Raw genomic sequence first — 24562 nt, 5'->3', positions numbered from 1 at the left:
GCACTTTATTTGTTTCTGATTGGAGTAGTTTGAGGAAATTTCATTACAATAAACATTCTTTATTCCAGTGTCCCAACGAAAAAAGATTAACCGTGTGGGCAACCTCGCGGTTAACCAAATGTTAAAAATGGTAACCGTGCACATCCCACAAGGGTTCTCACTTTTTGACCAATGCGTTTCCATAACATCTCCCTTCATTCGGAAGTACTGTATAGGGATTATTTTTTTAAATCAATTTATAGAAATACAGTAGCACTCAAATTAAAAATGTTCTAGCTAACAGAGTAACTGAGTTGAGGATAGCTAGAACATTTATATATTTACTATAAATATTTCCATGACTTTACTGAGATTCATTTTCATAACTTTTCCAGGGCTGGACATCACAAATTGAGAATTCCCTAAAAGTTCCAGTTTTTTTTAGACTGTGTTGATGAGTTGATCTTAGAGTCACACGTTAATGCTTACATGCAGATCACATGATCTTAATGGCTGTTATCAATCAATATGCGATGGAGTGTAGAGCTGGGTGTAGATAAAGATCAAAGGTTACCTCTCTATCTGCAGGGGTGTGGGGGAGCGGAGCGTGTCTGACATCAGCCAGTTCAATCCCTTCACCCACATCACCATCTCCTCATCTGACGTCGCTGTCATACACACAGAGAGAAGAGAAGAGATCACTTCTGAACATGTGCGTTTGGTTGATATAGGAAGGTTTTTATACTAGACATGTAGTTAAAAGTGTAATAAAGAGTATAGTGGCCCGCAAAAGAATTGGGAAACTTAAGTCACTGGCTGAATGTCAAAGAATAAGCCCATAAAATATCAAACCAAGTGGCATCTATTTGAAAGGAAGATACACTTTTCAATTAAAGCATTTCACAAAAGATATCTATTGGTCTTGAAATTATAAAATAATTGGTATAGTGTTCACAATGAAGACAAAAAACATGGACACTTTCTAGTCATCAAACTTAAGTTGAACTTGTTCAGAGTTAATGGCAAGAACTGACTTCACACATCTGAAATCATTGCAAAAAATAGCTCAGAAAAGAGAAAACTAGCATTAATTGATTGTACTAATTGCATTGTACTTATTTTGACAAATAGATTTGTTTGTAAAGTGTGTCATTACCAGCCAGACTGAGTGCTTTGAGTCGAAACTCCGTCCCGTAGAGAATGACGAAGCAGTGGGCCTGATCCGTCCGAGCCGTCGAATCCTCCACATACCGCTCAAAGTCACGTGACTTCTGTCCCGTCCTAATCTCCTTAATCTCCCGAATATCAACTGAAAGGACCAGAAAACAGACTGTAGGACCGCAGTTGTATTACACAGAGAATTAGAAGTCTTTTAAACATTCGGGTTAAATGTTTATTCAATATATATATATATATATATATATATATATATATGTGTTGTTTTTTCTTTGTCAAATGTCTACAAATCAATAAAAAATGTTAACTGAATAACATTAAAGAAATGCATTTTTATTCAGAATAGAGCTTTTATTTTGACATGTGGTTTTGATGGAAGCGTCCCTCCTTCTGATGGATAAACAGTTCACTACATGGCCCAGTGTGATGGTTAAAGTGCAAATACTGTGATTTATATATATATATATAAATACTGTATAATTGAAATACAGCTTCACAGATTAGTGCTTTGCTTTGTAATGTTTGTTTTCAGTGTATGAGCAGTCTGCTTCACACATTCACTTTAAAGCACGCAGCTCATCAAGACTAAGATTACAGCCTTTCACGGTTTAATAATCACACTAGGACATATCACGATTTTAATTAGATTAATTGTGCATTTCAGTTTAAAAAGAGTAACCGAGCACATGCACGAGTAAGCATGTGAGCATCTGAGAGCAGTCGTGTTTCAGTCATACAGCACACAGGTACTATCGGTACTGCAGAAACACTGGGATCATTACATTTGTTTTACTTTAGTACCAACCTAGTACCGAAGTACCAGTACTTTTCATTACACTTGTTTAGATATTTAACAACATTCATCAGTCCTCTCGGGGCTCTGATGAAATTTAATATGTTGCTGTTAATATCACAATGTTAATCATGTCTACATATATGAAAGGATAACCCGTAAAGGTAATTATTTCTCAGGGGGACATCAGTTAAAGTAAATTTGCATTCCTCCTTGATGATAAAACTCTCTGGGGAAAAACACTTACTCATGGAGCACACATTTGTTGTCAAAAAAAATGCCAGGAATTTTCTCCAGACATTTACGATTAGGAAAGCACAAAAAAAAAAAAAAAAAAAAAACTGACTACCTCCTGTAAATGCCGAGATAACTTCACATTAGGGCTGAAACGATTAGTCGACATTATCGACAACAATAAAAAATTGTCGTCAATTTACGTTGTCGAATAGTCGTTTGATCTCATTTAAAGCAACATGAGATCTTTTGAAACGCTATTGATGCTAAACTTCCCAAACAGATTAAGGTGATGTTGATCGCAGAGTATTATAATACATTAATGCAAAATAAGTAAATACAGAAGCAGTGTCCTCGTGAAATTCAGCTTGAGCAAAACTTGCCTGTCAGAGCATCTAAAAAGGAAACACAGTGTCGTTATATACGGTATTTAATGCATCTTTATTAAAGTTCAAATAATAAGGAAATGGTCTGTATAAATAAGCACAAACTCACAAACATGAAAAACTGTGCGAGAGAGTTTCAAACGTCTCACGGCTGATACACTGTTTTGCACGGGGCCGTTCATCGCTGGCTCATGCTGGCTGCAGCTAGATTTTGTTTATAGTGATTGCTCACGACATAAGAATATGAGTGTAGCGGTCGACCGATATTGGTTTTTTCAGGCCGATGCCGATCTTTTGAAATCCGGGTCGGCCAATGGCCGATTAATGCTGTTGATTTATTTTGGCCGATATTTGGCCGATATGTGCTTGATTTTAACCTCTTGTTTGAACCTTTTATTTGAAAGATAAAATGTAACACAAATAATTAAGATACACAAAATTTCTCAACAAATACATTTATTGAACACTTGACCAATCTGCACTTGTACACTTAAAATTAAAAATGTATAATGTAAAAACATATTGTATAAATAATGTATATAAAATAAACAAAGCAGGTGTTACAAACTGCTCCGAGACACGAAGGTTGAGATCCAAATGCAGCTTTAATTAAGGGGCAATCCAGACACGTAATCCAATATTCAGAGCATCCAAGAGAAGCACAGGCATAACTAGGGATGGGTATCGTTAAGGTTTTAATGGTATTACTACTCTTACCGATACTGCTTATCGATCCGGTACTTTAACTGTATTCTTAACGGTTCTTTTTGTTTTTTATATATATATTTCAGGAAGGTCTAACATTACTGTTCAGGTGTGGTCTAAAAAGAAATCTAATAAAGTAATCAATTGTAAAATAACACTGCATAGTTTATCATAGATTAATGCTTATTAATGCAGAAGTTATTCATTCAAGAGCTGTAAGTGATTTTCTCTTTGCCTTTTGTTGTTTGATTCGCAGTAATGGCTCAATCGTCACATGTTTAATAGACTGCTTCCCCTTTAAGACTGAGTTCAGATCTAATAGACTCCTGATGCAGCATATTTTCTCCCAACTATTTCCATAACTACGTTCATTTAAGACATAAACTGTGTTTAAGTGAATCTCCAAGCCGGTCGCTTTAGACATATTTTGTGTATAGTTGATCGTTTAGACGCACATGAAACCCAAAGTAGCCTATACTTTGCTTGTCTCTTTGCGGTGTGTTTCGAGCGCGTGCCGCCTTGGGAACGGTATCTCTTGCGCTCTTTTATTATTAAACGCGTCCCGCAATTTAGCAACAGTAGCTAGACTGCATTTTACAACAATCACCGATCGTGCTGATTCTGACGTTAAGTTTGAGTTTTAGGGAGAAATGTCAGTGCACCGCTGTGAAGGGAAGGAAGTTGTGCTAGACAGAATGCGGCTTATGTATAAATATTCTTTTTATAATCTTTGGAAGGCGAAATATAAAATAAAATCGCAGTAATATCACAGATCTAAACCAGGCTATGTTTGAATGTTTAGTTCTGTCACTCATTTAGCTGGGCTCGTGTTGTGCTCGCTGTGCACGAGATACTCTCTCTCTCTCTCTCTCTCTCTCTCTCTCTCTCTCTCTCTGACTGCGAATAGCTAAATTGCATCACAGACAAATGGTTTCATATTATTATACATAGAAATGGCTGGCTAGATAAAATAACTTTCTCTTTATAGCAATAATAAATGTATTTTCTTAATTTCTCCAGTACCGACAGCAGAACCGATAACGTCCGAGCTTAACAAAGCCAGTCCTTCAATAGCCTATAGTGCGTTGATATCTTTTTATTACTTATTTCTCTGCATTGAGTGACAACCCTCTCAAATATAAGACACACAAACAGAACAAATAAAAGTCTCAGATTCACTGTCTGTACTTATTGTGACATGATAGCAACCCTTCTGCTGTGATAATGCAACTTCAACTACGCTATCAATATCCAAAGTAGCCGAACGTCATGTCGCGTTTTTTCTTGAAGTTGGCAGTAACATATCAAACGTTTTTAATTAAATCTAAAGAAGTTATACAAATTTAATCCTTACTGTTTTCTCCAAGGAACTTAGCTCCTTCCTTAGGCACTGGATGAGGTCTGTTCACTCTGCTGGAAAATGACTCTAGGGGCAGTGTGCGTCGAACACGTGTTACACAACAACACTAGGCTGCCCACAGATGCACCTGCCTAATAATCGGCTTGATAAACTTGGAAATTGGCCGATGCCGATTATGTAAAAAATGCTAAAAATCGGCCGATTAATCGGTCGACCTCTATATGAGTGTCCCGGTGTGTATCTTATGGTGAAGAAAATCGGTGTTACGCAGCTCTATAAAGAAGAAAGAGTTTGTTTTTTGTGAGTTAAAGATGGATTGAAATCAAGTGAACAAAAAAGGTGAGAGGGTGTAGTCTTAGCCCATTATACAATGCAAAACAATATTTGTTTTATTTTTAGGTTTGTTTTCTATTATAAATATCTCAAACTCCTTATGTACATTTACTTTAGCAGATACTGCAGAAGAAAAAATTGTTATCAGAGAGTTTTGAATATAATGTTTAATTAATTTTAATATTAAAATATTTTAAAATATCGAAAAATCCTTAAAACAAGACACATATACCTGAGAAGCAACATATAAGATATTTAGACTTGCTTTTAGACTTATTTTTGTCTTTACTGCACTGGCAGAAGTATGAGCAAGTGAAAAATACACTTCTATTTAAGACACATTCTCTTAAAGCAAGTCTAAATATATGTTGCTTCTCAAGTAAATGTATCTTGTTTTAAGGATTTTTAGACAATGTTAAATGGAAAACAAGACAAAAACACTTAAACATAATTTTTTGCAGTGAAATATTTTATAAATTAAACAATAAAAAGTAGTTTTTCCCCTTTAATTCAGTGAAAGTCATTTAGAAGTATTTTTAAGATGAATTTGTCCTCTTTATTGTTAGTAAGCATGTTTAATAAAAAAAATGTAAGTTCGGCAAAAGCTGAATAGTCAGATAAGTGCTAATGATAAATCATTGCAATAATTGCTCGAATTGTCAAATAATCGTTCGAATAATCATTATATTACCGTAATGTCCAGACTATTGAGCGCACCTGAATATAAGCCCACTGAATGAATTTTTTTTATTTTATTTTGAACATAAATAAGCCGCACATGTCTATAAGCCGAAGGTGCCTACCGGTACATTGAAACAAAGTAACTTTACACAGGCTTTAACGAAACACGGCTTGTAACAAAAATAAGTCGGATTTGCACAGTTGAAACTCCTCGGCCGTCTGCTCTGAGTGTTGACCCAGTCTTCGAGCACATATTCTAGTTCGGGCCATCTTCTTTTCTTCCCTCTGAAAGCTTTAGTTGTCTTTTTGCACTGAGTCAATTCCTCACGCTGCTGTTTCCAACGTCTTATCATCGACTCATTAAACCAAGCTCCCATGCAGCAGCTCGATCCTTTTCCAACAGCCAGATCAATCGCCTTCAACTTGAAAGCAGCATCATATGCATTTCTCCGTGTCTTGAGGGTGACAAAATGACTACCGTAATCAGAATGATGGGAAGTTTGAGCGCGCTCGATTTAATCTAAACAGTAAACAAAAAAGTTGTTTGACCTTAACCCGTTCGGCAATTTCATTGGTCTAATGATAGCTTCATGCCGCCTAACAACTGAGCACGTCACAGAATGTTTTTTTTTTTTAATACATATTTGAAAGCGGGAAAAATCCATATATTAGCTGTGTCATTGTTTAAGCCGCGAGGTTCAAAGCGTGGGAAAAAAGTTGCGGCTTATAGTCCGGAAATTACGGTAGTCGATTATAAAAATAATCGTTAGTTGTAGCCATACTTCACATCCCCATGTAAAACGATTACCGTATGAATATGGAAGTTGATTCACTTTATCTTTTAAAGTATCCATGGAAACCTGCAAGTTCAAATCCTGTTCCTATACTATTCATACGCATGCACTGTGTGTATGTGTGTATATGTATATACAGAGTAGCAATGTTGCAATTAAACGTTTTCTCTATTAACCATGATTAAAAATGTCACTGCTAATTTAACCGTAATAATTTAGTATCTGTTAATAAAACATGAATTGTTTTATTTACACTTGCCGAAAATATTCTATATATAACAGAAAATAAGAGTTTTTTTGGGTGTAAACCTAAATGTGAAAATCTCTTGTGCCATGGGTGGTTTGTGCAGCTGTTACTATGGTTACAGTCCCAGAAGGCGTCTGCACGGTGCTTGGCCATGTATGAAAACTTTTAGCAGACTATGATGATGCGTTTCCACCTTATTTAGCAGCATAACAAGCGCACTTTTTTTTACAATTTAATTTTATTATATAGTGTAATTTTATAACATTATACTTTGGATTATATTACCCAGGAATTAATTTGAAAAACAAGTTACAACAGATGCGATGAGGTTTCTAATGCAGCTGCAGAGAGAGTGAGTACATTTGCCATCTTCTCTCTTCTGATTGTCGTAATACATCACTCTATTTTGTTCTTCATATGGAAAGTTGTGGAAATGTAATAGTGGCATTTTTTCCAATGTTGGAGCAAATTAATAAGCTAAATTTATGCTTGCCGTTGCCATGGTCTCCCATTCACCATATTCGAAGTTTACACTGGGTGTGAATCTTTGCATTGAAAGTGAACCGATTTGATTCACGATTAATAAAAAACATTTTTTGGGGGCAAATTTACAAGGATTCAATTTGCCATTTTATTTAATGGTTTTAATACGCTCACTAATGTGTCTAAAAAAAGAAAAGACAAATTCCTCGAGATCAAAAGCCGCTTGAAAGAACACATGTACATACAGACTTCTTTGAACTTCTTTAACAACACTATCAAAGTGAATATCAGGCACAACAGTGCCGCTATAACATGGAGCGGCATCTGAATTGTTTTGGTTGAATGGATCAAATGGATGCATCACATGACAACAAATGCGTCATCATTTTCAGATATACAAGTTTTCCCAACGCAAAGATAATACTTTGAGCTTTCTGAAGCCTCAATTCAATCTAATTGCAACCAGTTACATTTTTCTAAATTTCTTCTTTTGTATTTAATGGAAAAAAGTTATTAGAATTTAAAATGATATGAAGTTGTGTTTCATTTTTGGGTTAACTCTTCCTTTAAAAGGTACATTTTATGACTGATCATATTGGAGTCTTCAAGAACAAGTGAAATACGAGCTCAGTGGTTCAGGTTCTCCACATTTGCACATCTGTTCTTTTTATATAAGGTTGGAGAGTACAAACACAACAGTCCTGAGGAGGAAGCCCCTCTCTAAGACAAACACAAACACACAGGACAAAGGCATTGAGATTAGAGCACTGAGTGCAAGAGAACCGCTCCTCATTTCCAAACAGGGCAGCAGGAAACACAACTGCAAGGCACAACCAAGAACCTTCCTGTTTCACTGAAACACACTCTTACACCTTAAAAGAAATAGTTCACAATAGTTTAAAATGCCATCATTTATGTACCCTCATGTTGTTCCAAGTCTGTGTGACTTACTTTCTTATGCCGAGCTTTGGCTCAAACAAGTCATTTAATCTGGAATCGGACAACACTAGTCATTGCTGTAGATTTTAAAGAACCGGCTCATTTGAATCTTTCATTCTGGAATCAGATTACACTGGTCATGCTGCATCTTTCACACTGAGCCAATAGAATCAGCTCACAAGAGTAATTTGTTCGGGAATCAGACTAAACTGGACCCCCTATTAGATTTGCACTGTTAATTCAGCCAGTGCTAATCACTGAACGCTACAGGAAACACTGTCAAGAGTATTTTAGCACAGTGTTGCATCTGCATCAGTGGAAGGATGGACATTCGAGAACCAATACCGGACCCAAAAGTCATATGGTTCCAATATTTAAAAAAGGGACCTTATTTGGTTCCCAGCTCCTTTCAAGTCAACTGTCCAAATATCATTTATGCAACAGGGCAAAACCCACAGCAGACTTTATTAATGCCGGACTTGAGTGACACCCAAGCACCATCTTTTTTTTTTTATTGGCAGGTAAGATGGTGAATTAGGTAGGGAGTTATGGGAAACTTTTGATGACATTTAGGTTGCTCTCCAACCAACCGAATAATCAATGACGTAACTTATTTTTAAGACAATGTCTTAAAATAAAAGTACTGATATAGATCAAGAAACAAGTTATCAGACATACAATGCAACTTTTGAATACGATCATTTGAGTATAGAAACCAAACCAGGCATGGCGTGCTTGAAGTTTGAACTTGATACTTAAGTTGCATGTCAGCTTTCCCTTGTCTAAATTATCAGCATACCATTTATTTTTGGAAGTTTCCGATGTTTGACTGATCTGTACAGTGTAACATCATTCCAAAACATGCATAAATTTGCATGACAACAAAAAAGAAGAAAAACCAGCCTTGTCCGTGTTCCTCACATTATCTCGTCATGTGTGGCATTTGCCTTTGACAACATAAAGCTCTGAACAAAACAACAGAAGTCTGGGAAGATTAAAAACAGACTTAAGTGGGTACAAAGTGTGTGCATACTTTCAGCATACTTGAAGAGATTTCAATAAACAAGACACAGTAGCCTAGTTTCCATCCACTATTTTGTTATCGACAAAGCGAAAAAAAAACTTTGTGAAATTTGGCGTCTTCTGCCTGTTTCCATTCAAATGGCCTTTTATCTATAAAAATTATGTGTGATGACGTCATGCTTAAAAAAAACTCTAAGTTTTGGTTTATCGAGAAAGAAATCTGCCCTTAACCCCTTTCCATACAGAAATGTGTGTTTATCCCTAACTGTGCCTTTCGCCTCTCAGATGTCCCTCATTTTTTTCCTCCTAAGTTTTGGTAAAATGGGGAGATTATTGAGATACTTCATTAAAATTAGCAGCTTACTGTCATTTTAATTTCACAAATAAATGCAATCAGAAGATGAGGAATTGCAATCAAAAGGGAATGGTTGCCCTTCTGATAGGACTATTGTAATATTGGTCCTGATGTTGCGCCTATCGTAGGATACCACTGGTTCTGACCCGAAAGTGAATCATCATGGCCCTGTTCAAGCTGGCAACCTGCACCAAGTAGTGGGGTAAACTTTCGGTCTTAGTATAAGGACCATCCATTGATGTGTAATACTTTGTGCACAGCTATTAAAATAAAATTGATGCAGTGCAATATCAGGGTTTACATATGATACATTCCTGAAATTCAATAGGCTATTTTGAGCAATCATCTAATCTAAAGCATCACCATCACAACTGCATTATGTCCCACATATTTGTCCAGCAACTTTTAATGACCAACTGAACTTGATTGTCATCTAAAATTAGTTTAATGTCATAATGCAATTTACATTTTCTGAAGAAAAAGGTTATATTTAAACATATTAAAATGTTCAAAATCTAGTTTTCTGAAAGTGAACTCATTGGACAAATAGTTCTGATAGTTTATATTCTTGAAAAAAGTGTAGAACTTATTACTTTACTTTTTTCATATACAGAACAGGGAAAGGCTAATTTAAGTTTGTGTAAAAATAAAAAGGCATATATAGATCTAAAAATATAAATATTTCATTTGGTAATTAATTTTTTTAATTTAATGCTTTTTTCATTTGGTAATTTATTTAATTTAATACTGGGAATTTTGCCGGCATTTTTTCAAAAGTTAAACAGTAATTTTATAGAACTGGGCTATGTTAGTGTTCCTTAAAAGCGCACTGAAGCTTTTCTCCTAGTATTGTTTATTTATTTTTAATTTAAAACATCTTGTGCACAAAAATCATATGTTTTTTGTATTGTGGGCTAATACCATGACTGCCATCTATTATTTTGAAAGGTGTGGGAAAGAAACTTTAATAAATAAATAGATGTCTACCGTGATTAAATAACAAACAGTGGCCATTCATTTGTTCTCCGTGCCATTGTCGATGTGCAAAATACGAGATATTTGTGTTGGCACTCCTGGAAATGTCATGTTTGCAGCATCAGATCTATTTGTCTTAAAAATCAATCCATAATCAAGTACAATAAATTGGCTTTCAAGGATGTATACCTTGTCGTCATGATTAACACTTCTAATGGGCAAATTCTGTCCTGTGACACTGCAATTTTGCGTTAATGCAAATGTTCTCGACAAAAAGTGTTTCCAAACCAGTTTTTCATTAGAAGTATCGACATAGAGTTTATACGCTAGAGCTAAATGGAAAAATATTATGTCGACCCTTGTGAAATTTTAGTGATAATTTGCATTTCCATCAGCTTTATTTTGATGTGCTAAAAAATCCTTGAAATGAAACTTAATGAAGTTGAGTATGACTTAAAGAACCAAGCAAATTATATAGTGCAACAGTGCCCGCACACTTTTAAAGCCATTTTGGTTCCAGAAGTATTTTCCCAATTTATTTATTTTTTCTATATGGATTTCATAAAATAGTTCTAAGCCATGAAACAACCATTTCCGAGCGGAATCAATAAATTATAAACTTGAATCCAAAGTAGGGCTGGGCGATATGGGAAAAAACTATATCTCGATACGTTTCAGGCTATTGACATTGTTTGATGTATTATGTATTTGTTCTAAAATAGTTCAAAAGTTATTATTATTTGTTTTTTTTTTTAAATCAGAGGAACAATATTTCATCCAAACAGCCATTGTAGCCAAGCAGATGAAGGCACTGAATAAAATCAAATGTATATATTGCAATGGTTACTTATGATTGGAATTGCGCAATTGCTTGAACCTGTGTGTCATTTTCTTTCACAAAGGACAGCTCATCACCTGTTTATTCTGAAGCACACACAGTTCATCTTTAATGGCAGCCTTTTATATATATATATATATATATATATATATATATATATATATATATAATCACATATGGCAGTATCGCCATTTTGATGCAGCCCTGAAAGATCACATATTCAGATATACACAAATATATAAGTAGTTTGAGAGTGTAGGGAGTGACCCGATTGAGTCATTCAGGTTTTTGGGGCACATTTTCACTACGATTCTCTAATTGGTGGATCTTTCTCTTCAGAATCATGGGTAGAGCAGTTCTTAACCAGAAAATGCTCCATTAAACAATATAAAAAAAGATAATTATAATTTTGTTTTTTAAAAAATGAAGTTGAAATAAAGTAGACTGAAATCTTCAACAGAGGCGTATACCATCGATTAACAACCTCAGAGCTCAAGGCTGGTCTGTCTTTAAAGGTTTAGAAGATATCATTAAAAATGTATCTGCCTATGAAGAAAATGAATGGGACTTCAGGAACCAGACTCTTGCACTCTCTTAGCAAATACACTAATAAACTACATCCCAAACCAGTTTTCTAGCTGTTCATGATTTTATACAGATCACACTCATTATAAGCAATTTCTAGCCAATGAAATATTTAAGAGTGGCACATAACTTGACAAATTTGTAAGCAATTCACTATAGAAATTTCCATTACATCTTTTTATAATTTCTTTAATTTTCCAGGCCTGGAAATCACAAATTTAACATTTTAAAATATTATCTTCCCATGAACAAGATAACCTTGGTATATGTTCTCACACAAAACACTGAAAATTTCCTGCGATTATAAAAACTTTGTATCATTAGGTAACATGGAGGTGAATTTATTGCAAACATCTCTCACAAAATGCAATACAATGAATATCTACTACATCAATCCACCCCAACCAAAATGAATCAATGAATAAACAAATTCAATGATGTCATTTGGCATCATCCCATCTGTTTATTAGATCACATACGGTCACATATGACTTCATGATACCACGGTGAAGCTCACTATTTTATTTTTTTTTAATAGTGTGGCTGGTGCATCCGGAGCAGAGCGCAGCTGTGTGTAAGGCATCCGGCTGCAGGAGCGCAGCAGCACAGATGGGCCGTGATACGATCAGACCTGAGACGAGTTGTACACTACTGTTAAATGAGTTCATGTTCAAACCCTAACCTCCACTTAAACAAAACAAGCATTTATAGTAATTGTGCGAAATTTGACTAATTTAAAGCACCATAACAAAATATGAGCTTGTCGTTTACGACCATGAAAACCATGAATACATTATGGAAAATGCAAATGAATAAAACATTGGTGACAGTGACGGAACTGTTTTTCATCTAATTGAGCTATCATTGTTTGGTAGAATAAACATCTTTTCTTACATGACATCCAAATTATTTTTACATGGCTCATTGTTCGCATCATAGCACTTTCCAAGATAATTCAAAAACACAAAAATCACCCTGTTCCTCACAAAATGCTAACTTATGACAACTAAACACTTTTACTATAACACATGACTTGGAAGGCGATACATTCTAACGTTTGCATTACAAAACCAGCTATATTTACAAGCTTGTTCAAATGTGAGAAAACTAATCGGTTACTAAGGTAACCTCGGTTCTCTCTAGATGAGGGAACGAGTATTGCGTAAGCTAGCTTACGCTACGGGAAAGATTCATCTTTTCTGAGATATTGAAGCCAAAAAATTATCCTTAATTTTGTATCCATTGTCAACGCAGTGCGGCAGCTGCAGACCTTGAGCGGGCTAGCTAGCGAGCTCATTGGTTGCTCTGCGGCAACTGCTGCAGCCTATAGACGAGATCCAATGAGAGGCGTCCGCACGCTCACTGCATCAAAGCCCGCCAAAAAGGGCGTGACTAGAGTGCATATAAGCGTAGTTCGTAGGCTGGAACCCTGGTTTTCATTGAATGAAGCGAAAAATCGCTCGTGGCGCGAGCACGGCCGGTTACGCAATACTCATTCCCTCATCTAGAGAGAACCGAGGTTACGTTAGTAACCGATTCGTTCTCTTACGAGAGGTTCTCTCGTATGGCGTAAGCTAGCTTACGCTACGGGAACCCTTTGTCAACGCCGTGCGCGCCAAGCATCCACTGCATGAGCCCCAGGGAATTAAGGGGGACCCGGGGGAGCCCTTGTGAGTGGGGAATTAATATTTGGCCGGCAAGAGTGCGGGCCAGTGTGTGTGTAGTACATAAGCACATAGACAGAGCAGCGGTGCCGGTCTGTGTGGACTGTGTCCCATTAATGCAGCTCACCAGGGGAGCTGTAGCATATTAAACCGCTAGCAGTTTAGCCTGCAGAGCGGGTACTTCCAGATTGTAAAATCTGACAAAGGTGGAGGGGGAAGCCAAGCCCGCTGCCACACATATGTCGTGAATGGAAATCCCGCTGGACCATGCCCACGAGGAGGCCATGCCTCTAGTGGAGTGAGCCTTAATGCCTAGCGGGCATGGTAGGTCTTTTGACGCGTACGCGGCAGCAATAGCGTCCACTATCCATCTGGACAGTGTCTGTTTCAGGCGGCGAGACCTTTGGTGCGCCCTCGAACGAAACGAAAAGCTGCTCGGAGCTTCTGAAAGATGCGGAGCGCGCAGTATACAATCTCAGTGCTCTGACTGGGCAAAGGAGATTGGCGTCGCGTTCGCTATCAGATGCTGGTAGCGCCGACAAGGAAATGATCTGTGCTCTGAAAGGAGTACCGACCACCTTGGGGACGTAGCCGTGTCTAGGCTTTAAAATGACCTTGGAGTCACTTGGTCCAAACTCAAGACACGCAGCGCTGACAGATAGCGCGTGACGGTCTCCCACCCGTTTAACTGATGATAGGGCAGTTAGAAAAACGGTTTTAAGTGAGAGGTGTTTCACATCCATGGATTGAAGCGGTTCGAAAGGGGGGACTTTCATAGCTTTGAGAACTATAGAAAGGTCCCAGATAGGAACCGATGGGGGGCGCGGAGGGTTCATCCTTCTAGCTCCCCTGAGGAAGCGGATGATCAGCTCGTTTTTACCCTGTGACTGGCCGTGCAGGGGTTCAGCGAACGCCGCGACGGCCGCCACGTACACTTTGAGCGTGGATGGGGATCTGCCCTTATCCAGCAGCTCTTGTAAAAACACGAGCAGCGGCGACACCCCACATGTCCGTGGGTCCAGGTCTCTGTCGGTGCACCATTTTGAAAACACAGACCATTTTGACACATAGAGTCTTCTCGTGGAGGGGGCTCTAGCGTGTATGATGGTGTTTATTACTCCTGGCAAAGCGACGGGTAGTCGTTGATCACCCACGCGTGTAGCGCTCAGCGCTCTGGGTGGGGATGCCAGATCGTTCCGCGAGCTTGCGAGAGGAGATCTGCTATCACTGGGATGGGCCACGGCGCTGTCAGTGACAGCTGCGTAAGCTCCGGGAACCATGTTTGATTCTCCCAGCAATAGAGGCAATAGCGAGACGGGAGGGAAGGCGTAAAGCGGGCGGTTTGGCCAGTCCTGGGCCAGCGCGTCCTCGCTTTTCGAGAAAAATATTGGGCAGTGAGAGTTCGCTTCTGACGCAAAGAGGTCTATCTCTGCTCTGCCGAATATGCCCCATAACGTCTGGACTGTTTGAGCGTGCAGGGACCATTCCCCTGGGGGAATATTGTCTCTGGACAGTCTGTCTGGGCCGTCGTTCAGGTGGCCTGGCACGTGCGTCGCCCTCAGCGAGCGCAGGTGGCGCTGGGACCAACTCAGTATGTGTTTCGTCAGATGGAAGAGGTTCCTGGATCTGACACCGCCCTGACGGTTTAGATAGGATACCACAGACCTGTTGTCTGAGCGGACCAGGACGTGGTGACCCTGAATGATCGGGAGGAAGCGCACGAGCACGTACTCGACCGCTATCATTTCCAGACAATTTATGTGAAGGAGCTTTTCCTGAACTGACCATAGGCCAAAAACCGGAGAGCCCTCGCAGACCGCGCCCCAACCCGTGTTGGACGCGTCTGTCAAGATGACTTTTCGGCGAGATACAGCTCCCATCATCACTCCCCGCTGATACCACTCGGCCACTGTCCAGGGCTGCAGAGCTGAAATACAGGTCTGAGTCACTCTGATTGGCTGGCGGCCTGTGGCCCAAGCCCGGCGAGACGCGCGGGTGTTTAGCCAATGCTGAAGCGGCGCATGCGCAGTAAACCCAGTTGAAGTACTGCTGCGGCTGAGGCCATGTAGCCTAGCACTCTCTGAAACTTCTTCAGAGGTGTGAGGCTGTTCATCTGAAATGACGCTGCTAGTCGCTGCACACGCGCGGCTGTGTAGATAAGCGAGCCGTCATTGCCACTGAGTCTAGTTCTATTCCAAGGAAGGAAATTGTCTGACTGGGCTGTAGTGAGCTCTTGGTCCAATTGACTGCAAGGCCCAAACTGTTCAGATGACTGAGGAGAACTGTCCTGTGAGACAGAAGCTCCGTATGTGATTGTGCCAAAATCAGCCAATCGTCCAAATAGTTCAGAATTCGCAAACCCTGATTCCGCAGGGGTGCGAGCGCCACGTCCATGCACTTCGTGAAAGTACGGGGTGCTAAGGACAGGCCGAACGGAAGGACGGTGTATTGATAAACCTGGCCGTCGAAGGCGAATCTCAAGAATGGCCTGTGACGGGGATTTATCTGAATCTGAAAGTATGCATCTTTCAGATCGAGAGAAATAAACCAGTCCCCCTGGCGCACATGCGCGAGGAGTTTGCTGGTTGTAAGCATTTTGAACGGTCTTTTTGCAAGCGCTTTGTTCAAAACCCTGAGATCTAATATTGGTCTGAGGCCGCCGTCTTTCTTGGGGACAAGAAAATAACGGCTGTAAAACCCCGACTCGCTCAGGGGAGGCGGCACTCTCTCTATGGCCCTTTTGCACAGAAGGTTTGCTATTTCTGAACGAAGCATGCCAAGCATAGTCACGGGCACGGGACTTACATACAGAGAAGTGTTTGCTGGCCGTGTGACAGAGCAGGCAGAGAATGGGCGCGCGCACGTATTCGTGAGCGCATTTATTGACTCTAACACTCGAGTGGTTCGTAACCGCTTTTGAGTGTGCTCTGATGGGGACACGGAACGTGTAATGCTTGTGTGTAGAGGTGAACACTGGATTGTGGGCACATTTTCTACACATAAGGCTGGTCGTGTGACAGAGCGGCCAGAGAATGGGCGCGCGCACGGATTCGTGGGTGCGTTTATTAACCCTAACACTCGAGCGGGTCGTAACCGCTTTATGTGAGTGTGCTCTGATAGGGACACGGGACGTGTAATGCTTGTGTGTAGGGGTGAACACTGGATTGTGGGCACATTTTCTACACATAAGACATGTTTGCTCTCTGGTATGGACACGGGATGTGTAATTCTTGTGTGTAGAGGTGAACACTGGGTTGTGGGCACATTTTCTACACATATGGCATGCTTGCTCTTTACCAGATTTATTTGGGTCGCCGTGAAAATGGTGTTTGAGCGCAGGCAAGCGGGCGTTAACACCGGCTTGTTGGCTGCTGAATCTACCACTGTAGTAGCCTGAAGGAAGGGGACTGACAGGGGGCGAAGCTTTGACGGTGGTCCGGCCGCAGCGGGACTGATCCGTCGTTTTGTCAACAAAGCTAGGAGGACTTCGGTTGTTCAGGTTTCAGCGCAATTCTAGTCCGAGGCCCGCAGGGGGGTTGCGGTCTGCGGCAGCTGTCTGAGCGGGATCGAGGGCGGCCGCCCTGTCGACGCTGAGAAGTCTGGCTTTGTTGAGCTGGGCGCTGTGAAGAGGCTCGTGCAGGAGGCTCACGTGGGCGGCCTGCAGAGGAGCTAGCGCGACGAGGCAGAAAGAGATTCATGGCTTGTGTGGCTTTTTGGACCTCTGAAAACCGGTCAATGATACCACTCACCGCGGAGCCGAAGAGACCGGATGGAGAGAGCGGTGCGTTGAGGAACGTAGAGCGCTCTGCTTCTCCCATGTCGGCTAGCGTTAGCCACAGATGTCTCTCGGTCACAGTCAGCGCGGCCATGCACTTCCCTATAGCTTGGGCTGCAGCTTTGGTAGCGTGGAGGGCGAGGTCCGTAGCACTCCGTATGTCTGCAACTGCCTCTGGATGCCTGCTTTCCTCATCCCACTCCCGCAGAAGGTCCGCTTGGAGGGTCTGTAGGACGGCCATAGAGTGCAGAGCAGATGCAGCTTGGCCGGCGGCGGAATAGGCACGGCCAACACAGGCGGAAGTTGTTCTGCAGGCCTTAGACGGGAGCACTGGTTTAGACCGTCATCTTGCGGAGGGCGGGCAAAGGTGTGCTGCTACCGCATCCTCGACCGGAGGGATGGAAGCGTAGCCCTTCTCAGTGGCGCCGTCCACCGAAGCAAGAGAGGTGGAGACGTGGGATCGGACCCTGGCCGAGAAAGGCGCGTTCCATGATTTGGAAAGCTCAGCGTGGAGTTCCGGCAGGAAGGGAGCGGCCCGGTAGCGGGTGCCGTGGCGGCGGCTCTGTAGAAAGCAGCCGTCAAGTCTGTTGGGTGCCTGCTCAAGGGGCGGTGACCACTGGAGCCCGAGGCGGTCGACGGCCTGTGTGAGGAGGCGTGTTAGTTCCCCTTCGACTCCAGCGCGGGTCCTGCTGGATTCCTGGGCCGAGGAGGCGGCGTGTGAGCCTGACCACTCCTCGCTGTCCGATTCCGGTTCAGTGATGCGAAGAGCTTCGCTGAAGAGATGAAAATCAGGGTTCCAGCCTACGAACTACGCTTATATGCACTCTAGTCACGCCCTTTTTGGCGGGCTTTGATGCCGTGAGCGCACGGACGCCTCTCATTGGATGCGAGTTCGCCCAAGCTCGTCTATAGGCTGCAGCAGTTGCCGCAGAGCAACCAATGAGCTCGCTAGCTAGCCCGCTCAAGGTCTGCAGCTGCCGCACTGCGTTGACAATGGATACAAAATTAAGGATAATTTTTTGGCTTCAATATCTCAGAAAAGATTAATCTTTCCCGTAGCGTAAGCTAGCTTTCGCAATACGAGAGAACCTCTCGTAAGAGAACTGATAGTGTGTTGCACTTGCAATGCAAAAGATCGAGGTATGAGTCCTGAAGAGCATGCGAGTCAACACGAGCTGAAATTGTCATATAAGCATCACAAAATGACGTGGTTATTTTAGCAATTGGTTACATTAGCTTTTCTGACACTATCGGTTAGGTTTAAGGAGGTCAGTTTGGTTGATTAAAATTGGAAAGAGCATTAACCTTAAAAACCTTATCTGTTTGGGAGAAAAGTGCACTCGCTTTAATTTAATTAATTTAATTTCAGAACTGCTGTGATAAGTCAATGTCGCCAGTCATGGAATTCTCATGAGATCAGGCTACAAATTTTACTAAGGACAAACAGCTAAAGACACATTTTAAAACTGATGAGACCAAAACTTTGGTTACGCTTGAGAAAATCAAACCAAGTACCTAGTACTGTAGATAGTAATCAGACAAATGTGAATCAGTGAAAATCCATTTCATTTTCCACCAAGAAAACCAACAATGAATTGTTGAATACACGAAGCTCTTTAAATTACACAGGTTTGTAAAATACATATTGCTGACCAGTCATTACATTTGGAAGAATAAGCAAAATAAGCTTTTTTAATGACATCAGCCACTTTAAACCTGAAGTGTGTAACTTTGTCAGTATTAAAATACTTTCTCGTATTCTGCTTAATGTCCAGAGACAATTATAAGTAAACCATTCATATGCAGCTCTGCTTGCCGATGCAAATGGAAAGGAAATTGCATACTGAAGTGTGCAATTTGTGAGCCACTAGCATCACCAAACAGAATAGCAAAATAATTACAGTTTTCAAACAAGATTCCCGAAAGAAAACTTCCGAAAACACAGAATGGAAGGGGAATAGTCACTTATATTCATGAAGAAAGCCATCCTTGATTAGACGAATCAGTAATACTCATTATTAATGCACTGAGTGGTTGGATAAACTAAACCAGCCCTAACCCTACCCCTAACCAATCCGGAAGAGCATTCCCCATAAAAATTAATGAGTCTTCCCGACATCCTACGTTGGTAAACCTGACACTCGTAAGTTGGAAAACAGATAGTCCTGTCCGCAAAATACACACCATTGGTTGAATCAGTTTTGTTATGCCAGTAGGGATGTGCCAACAAAGAGTGCAATTTTTTTTTTTTTAAGTGCCACAAAGTACTTCAACATTGAAAAAATGTACACACTTCTATTTTATAGACACGCTTTTAGAATGGATGAATAGCTAAAGACCCATTTTGAAGCTGTAGGAATCAAAACTGTGGTTACACCATGCAAATGTCACCAAGCAACCATAACGCCGAACAGTCATTTAACATCCACCAAACTTGCGCTCATACTTACTTTCCCCCTCAATTTTATCCGTTCCTCTGGTCCAGATAATCTGTCTGGTCTCAAGTTTGACTTGAAACGTCCTTCTCTCGGGTCTTTGAGACTTTTTAGAGTAAAAGAGAGTCAATACAGTGCCCAGCTCGAGATCCCGGTACAGATTATTCACCTCGGTGTCACTCAGTGTCCAGGGACCATTGGAGGAGAAGCCGGTGGTCGCAGCCATTTCCCCTGTTTGTTGTCCAGTTCCTTTAAGAATAATTCACAGCCTCCTGGGCCTGGCGAGGACACCTATGAAAATAAGGAAGAATGTAAACACACATCTTAAAAAATAACATGGCAGTGGTTAATGCACCATATGCATCAGTTAGGAAAACACACACACACAGGCCTGCTACTATAAATTGTATGCACGTGTCCATTTGTAAGTTGCACTTATTGAAATTGGCCTGATTTGTAGTTATACGGACATAGATTGCTGTATACATTAAAGACATGTCATATGGTGAATAATAGGTGAATGATAATCGGTGCATAAACGTGTGTGGATTATTATTACAGATACATGATTAACAGATCACATGCATAAATCCATGAGATTTACACTGTAATCTTCTGATATCTACAAGTAGATTAAATTAAATTGAGTTGATATGATCCAATTCAGTTAATTATAACCCATTGGATCATTTTTATACAGATCCAGCACATTGCACAACAAAAAAATTATAAAAAATAAAATTAAAATAAAATCACTGTTACTGCATTGCTAATATCACGAACTGTATATGCTTATGTTGTTTTAAGACATGAATCGGATATGATAGAGCTATACGTGATCTACAATATGGACCTGAGCGCCTATGTTGTTTATAAAGATGATAATAATAACACAGATTTTGTAATGTCTCACCGTGTATGAATGCAGCTGGCTCTCTGGGACTCAATAAAATCCGAAACGGAACATCCAATGTGTCCGCAATCTCAGCGGCGCTCGTGACGTCTTGTGTCCATGATAAGACGCGGGTTTGGCGGTGTGATCGAGCCGAGTGTAAGATGTGGTGATCTCCGCCATGAGTCGTTGTGTGAGAGCCCTTCCCCCATCAACCGACCCTTACAGCACACCGAACACACGGCCTCTTAAAGACACAGCGCACGGAAAAGTGCCTAATATTTGGAATTCTAGTGTTCTACATACGGAACAGTATCTACAACTGCCTACTATTTTATAAAGGAATAGAGCGAAATAGAGAGAATTGTTAACGATATCTTATAAAACTTTAAAGACAGACTTACCGTGAGCACTGTTAATCGAAGGTATACTGTTGAAGCCCTCAGTCTCCGTTATTTCAACTGAATAAAATAAATAAATAAATAAATAAATAAATAAATAGAGGAATTTGTGATGAAGAACTACACTATCCATGATCCTGAAGATAAAGATCCACACAGAGAAATGCAGCAAAACAAAGTGCACCAAAAGAGCTCTGCAGCGACCGTCCACTCCCAAGTAAAAGGTATATATAAATATTTTCCAATAGTTTAAGTAAATTGATTCTGTACTTATAATTAACAACTTTAAATCAATAGGTTTTTTCTTCTTCATGTTTTTATTTGTTACCTTTGCCTTTTTTCCAATTTTTAAATACTTCAAATCAAAGTTGTAATGGTGTGCTTCACCTCTTAGCTGGTTGCTTTGGTTCATAGGCCTTATTCACGCTAGCGCCATCTTTTATCTTTAATGGGAATGACAACGAGGCTGTGAGGGATAGATGTACAGACCTTTCAATGGGTACTGTTATTTAAATTGTTTTTGGATCGTTCCATAGAAAAAAACATTGATAAAATATCGGTCCGAGAACATTCAGTATGCAAAGAACTCCAGACAACATGAGTTGTGGAAAATCAGATGTGATCTAGGAGCTTTAAACAGCTTTATACAGTTTGTGCCATTGAAGAGGTAGTAATTCTATCCCTCACAGCCTCGTCATAGTCATTAAAATCAAAGATGGCGCTAGCATGAATAAAGTCTATTCGTTAGAACTCTTATATTAAGGATTTTATGAAATCCCTATGGACATTTTTTTCATGGAAAAATACTTCCAGAGCCAAGGTGGCAGATCATCCAAAAATTTGTAATTCAGTAGGGTTCCGGTAGTAAAAAAAAAAAGATCATAATTTTCTCCAAAGATAAATGGATTTATATTGCCAAGATATGAACCTTTCAAGGCAGATCTACCTCCAAAAATATATATTTTTTACACCTCAGCAGTGCATTAATTTTCAATAATTAAACAGTCCTTCATACAGTTATTTCTTACCCGTTTCACTTCCTATTTTTGGTATTGTTTTAAATGTTTATCCCTCTAAAATACATCCATGTCTACAAGTCTATATCTATACCTCAACCATAAACAATCAATTTCATGTTAACTATACACACAACACCATTTCCTATTAAATTCACTTCAACACATACATAACCTAACTATACACAAACAGTTTACCATCAACCGCACTATAACTACAGCACACAGGCACCAGCTACACACAAATGTTATCACCGTGGATTGGCGATTGGTTTCCATCTCTGGAAGGGTAAAATTCCTTACAGATTCCTTTATAACAGTTCTTTTGTTCATTTTTTAGGCATTCTGTGTTGTTGGCCTGGGCCAGTAGATTATCATCCCTACTGAGGAAATCTCGCCTCAGTTTACAAATTTAGGTAGTCAGTACCCACAATTATAGAGATGCATGATGCCAAAAGTGTGTGAAAATATTTTAATGCTGATGAAGTGGAGACCCATCTCTAAAAGAAAGCCTAGATGCTTTCTATTTAAGGTGACATCATATCATTAACTGGGTTGAATCGAATCAAACTAAACAAATTCCTTAGAAGCTGCAGCCTTACTGGAACTCCTTCACAAATCAGTAACCTAGTTTTTGCCATTTTCTTACAGTTTTCTGCAATTCTAAGACCAAGTTGAAGCTAGTGTGCTGCACACATACCACAGCTCTACTGCTATAGCACAATGCCCTCATAGAAAGAGGTTATAAACCAAAACCACAGGTGCATTTGCTGCCTTCATCTAACATTGCATCTTCAGCGCAACAGGCATGACGTATGTGGATATGACCTTAAAACCTTTAGTGTAGGCCTGGCTTATCGATTTAAATGTTCCATCAAGAAAGATCCACTTCAGCGCAAATTATTTAGTTTTTAATCACTCGTCTTTAATATGCATTTATGGATGATTCTTCAAAAACTTGAAAAATTAAACATCTTCAATATATGTTTCATATGTTATAAAATCGAACATCAATATGTTGATCAAAGTTGATTGTTATTTAATTGTTTTTTCTTTAAAATCATATAGGCCAGTGGTTCTTAACCTTTTTGACTCCAAGGCCCCTCACTGTCCAAGACAATATTTGAAGGCCCCCTTGCCCGAAACTACACGTGTCTGATTAAAATGATCATGGATCATTTTTGATTCTAGAAGTTTCAGAAATAGTCGGTTTATAATTTGCATTAAAATATTTTTTTTGCATTTTAATTAAGTTGAATTATTTGTTATTATTTTTATATTTCTTATATTATATTCATTTTAAGTCAACTTGAGGCCCCCTTGAAAGTGTGCTGAGGCCCCCTAGTGGGTCCCAGCCCCCTGGTTGAGAACCACTGATATAGGCGATATCACAACAGAAGAATCAACAACGTTGTAATAAAAGTAATTAATTTGGCCCTTTGTAAATTGTTTATTAAAAGACATGTTATTAATTTTAATTATGTTTTTCATTTTACTCAATAAAAATACACGCATGTTGTTGTATTCTCAGATTTTTTTAACAGACAATTATTTAACATCAAATTAAAATATTTTCTATTTAACAATTATTCAGTTGAGCAGGGAGTGGCCATAGGCTCTTCCTGAATATTTAATTATGTAGACCCTGGGGCTTAAATCAAATAGTTGTTTAGTAGTAAAGGTAGTACTGAAGTTGTTTTTATGTTCATTATTATGTTCTTCAGCTAAACATGTGATTACTGTAGAACGTAGATAATCCAGCACTATTACTATCTGAAAGAAATGTATTTAGATAATCAAATAACCATTCTTATTCAACTACAGATGGACTATACACTGAAGTTGAATACTGAGTTTTCCTTAAAAAGATAACGCAAAGCCTCATGTATGGTTTTCATTAGGTAGAATAAACAAGAATTTGTTTTATTTGCTGGCTTTACTCAATGCAATTGAGACGTTTTAACAACAAAAATAATTTTAAATTCATAATATATATGTTAAATATAAATCAATTTTGTGCAACCATTCCTTAGAGAAATTTCGTAAATTCAAAAAGCCATTTTGTTAAGTGCATGTGTCGTAGGTATTTTTGCACATTAGACCCTATAAACAAAGTGTTTTCTCAAAATGTTTGTCACCAGAAATACCAACCACACCACAAATGATTGTCATATCCATTCAGTTCAATATCCTGCGTTCAGCACACAAGATCATTTCAAACCCTCAGTTTACATTGAAATCATAAAACTGTTGTTGTTTTAGTAGTAGTGCCTTTAATGGTGATGATACTGTAAACAATGTCTACAAGCACCACCTGACAAAGTCTAAAAGACAAACCCAGTTTAGTGTAAGGGTTATCTTACCATTAAACTGTCAATAATTACACTAAACTTGACCTAATATTTTACAAAACACTACTGCAAAGCATTGCTTATGCAAAAAGCAGTACTTACGCTTACATTATACTGCCAGATATATTTAGATTTTAGGTTA

At 39.5% G+C, this 24562-nt stretch overlaps 1 protein-coding gene across 1 annotated transcript in view; it reads right to left on the bottom strand.

Moving 5' to 3' along the window:
• Positions 1-21088, bottom strand: part of LOC127628606 (1-phosphatidylinositol 4,5-bisphosphate phosphodiesterase gamma-1-like) — a 69628-nt gene extending 48540 nt beyond the window's left edge. The window contains exons 1-5 of the mRNA XM_052105375.1: positions 21057-21088; positions 20674-20873; positions 19776-20051; positions 1136-1288; positions 554-647 (exon numbers count right to left, since the gene is read on the bottom strand). Of these exons, the coding sequence (XP_051961335.1) occupies positions 554-647; positions 1136-1288; positions 19776-19986 (458 nt within the window). The 5' untranslated portion in view covers positions 19987-20051; positions 20674-20873; positions 21057-21088. The remainder of the gene's footprint in view (positions 1-553; positions 648-1135; positions 1289-19775; positions 20052-20673; positions 20874-21056) is intronic.
• Positions 21089-24562: the final 3474 nt, after the last annotated feature.

This window comes from Xyrauchen texanus, chromosome 35 (assembly GCF_025860055.1).
Source record: "Xyrauchen texanus isolate HMW12.3.18 chromosome 35, RBS_HiC_50CHRs, whole genome shotgun sequence".
In the NCBI taxonomy this organism is placed as follows: Eukaryota; Metazoa; Chordata; class Actinopteri; order Cypriniformes; family Catostomidae; genus Xyrauchen; species Xyrauchen texanus.
The sequence above is the reverse complement of the archived record's forward strand: the minus strand, read 5'-3'. Positions and strand labels throughout refer to the sequence as shown.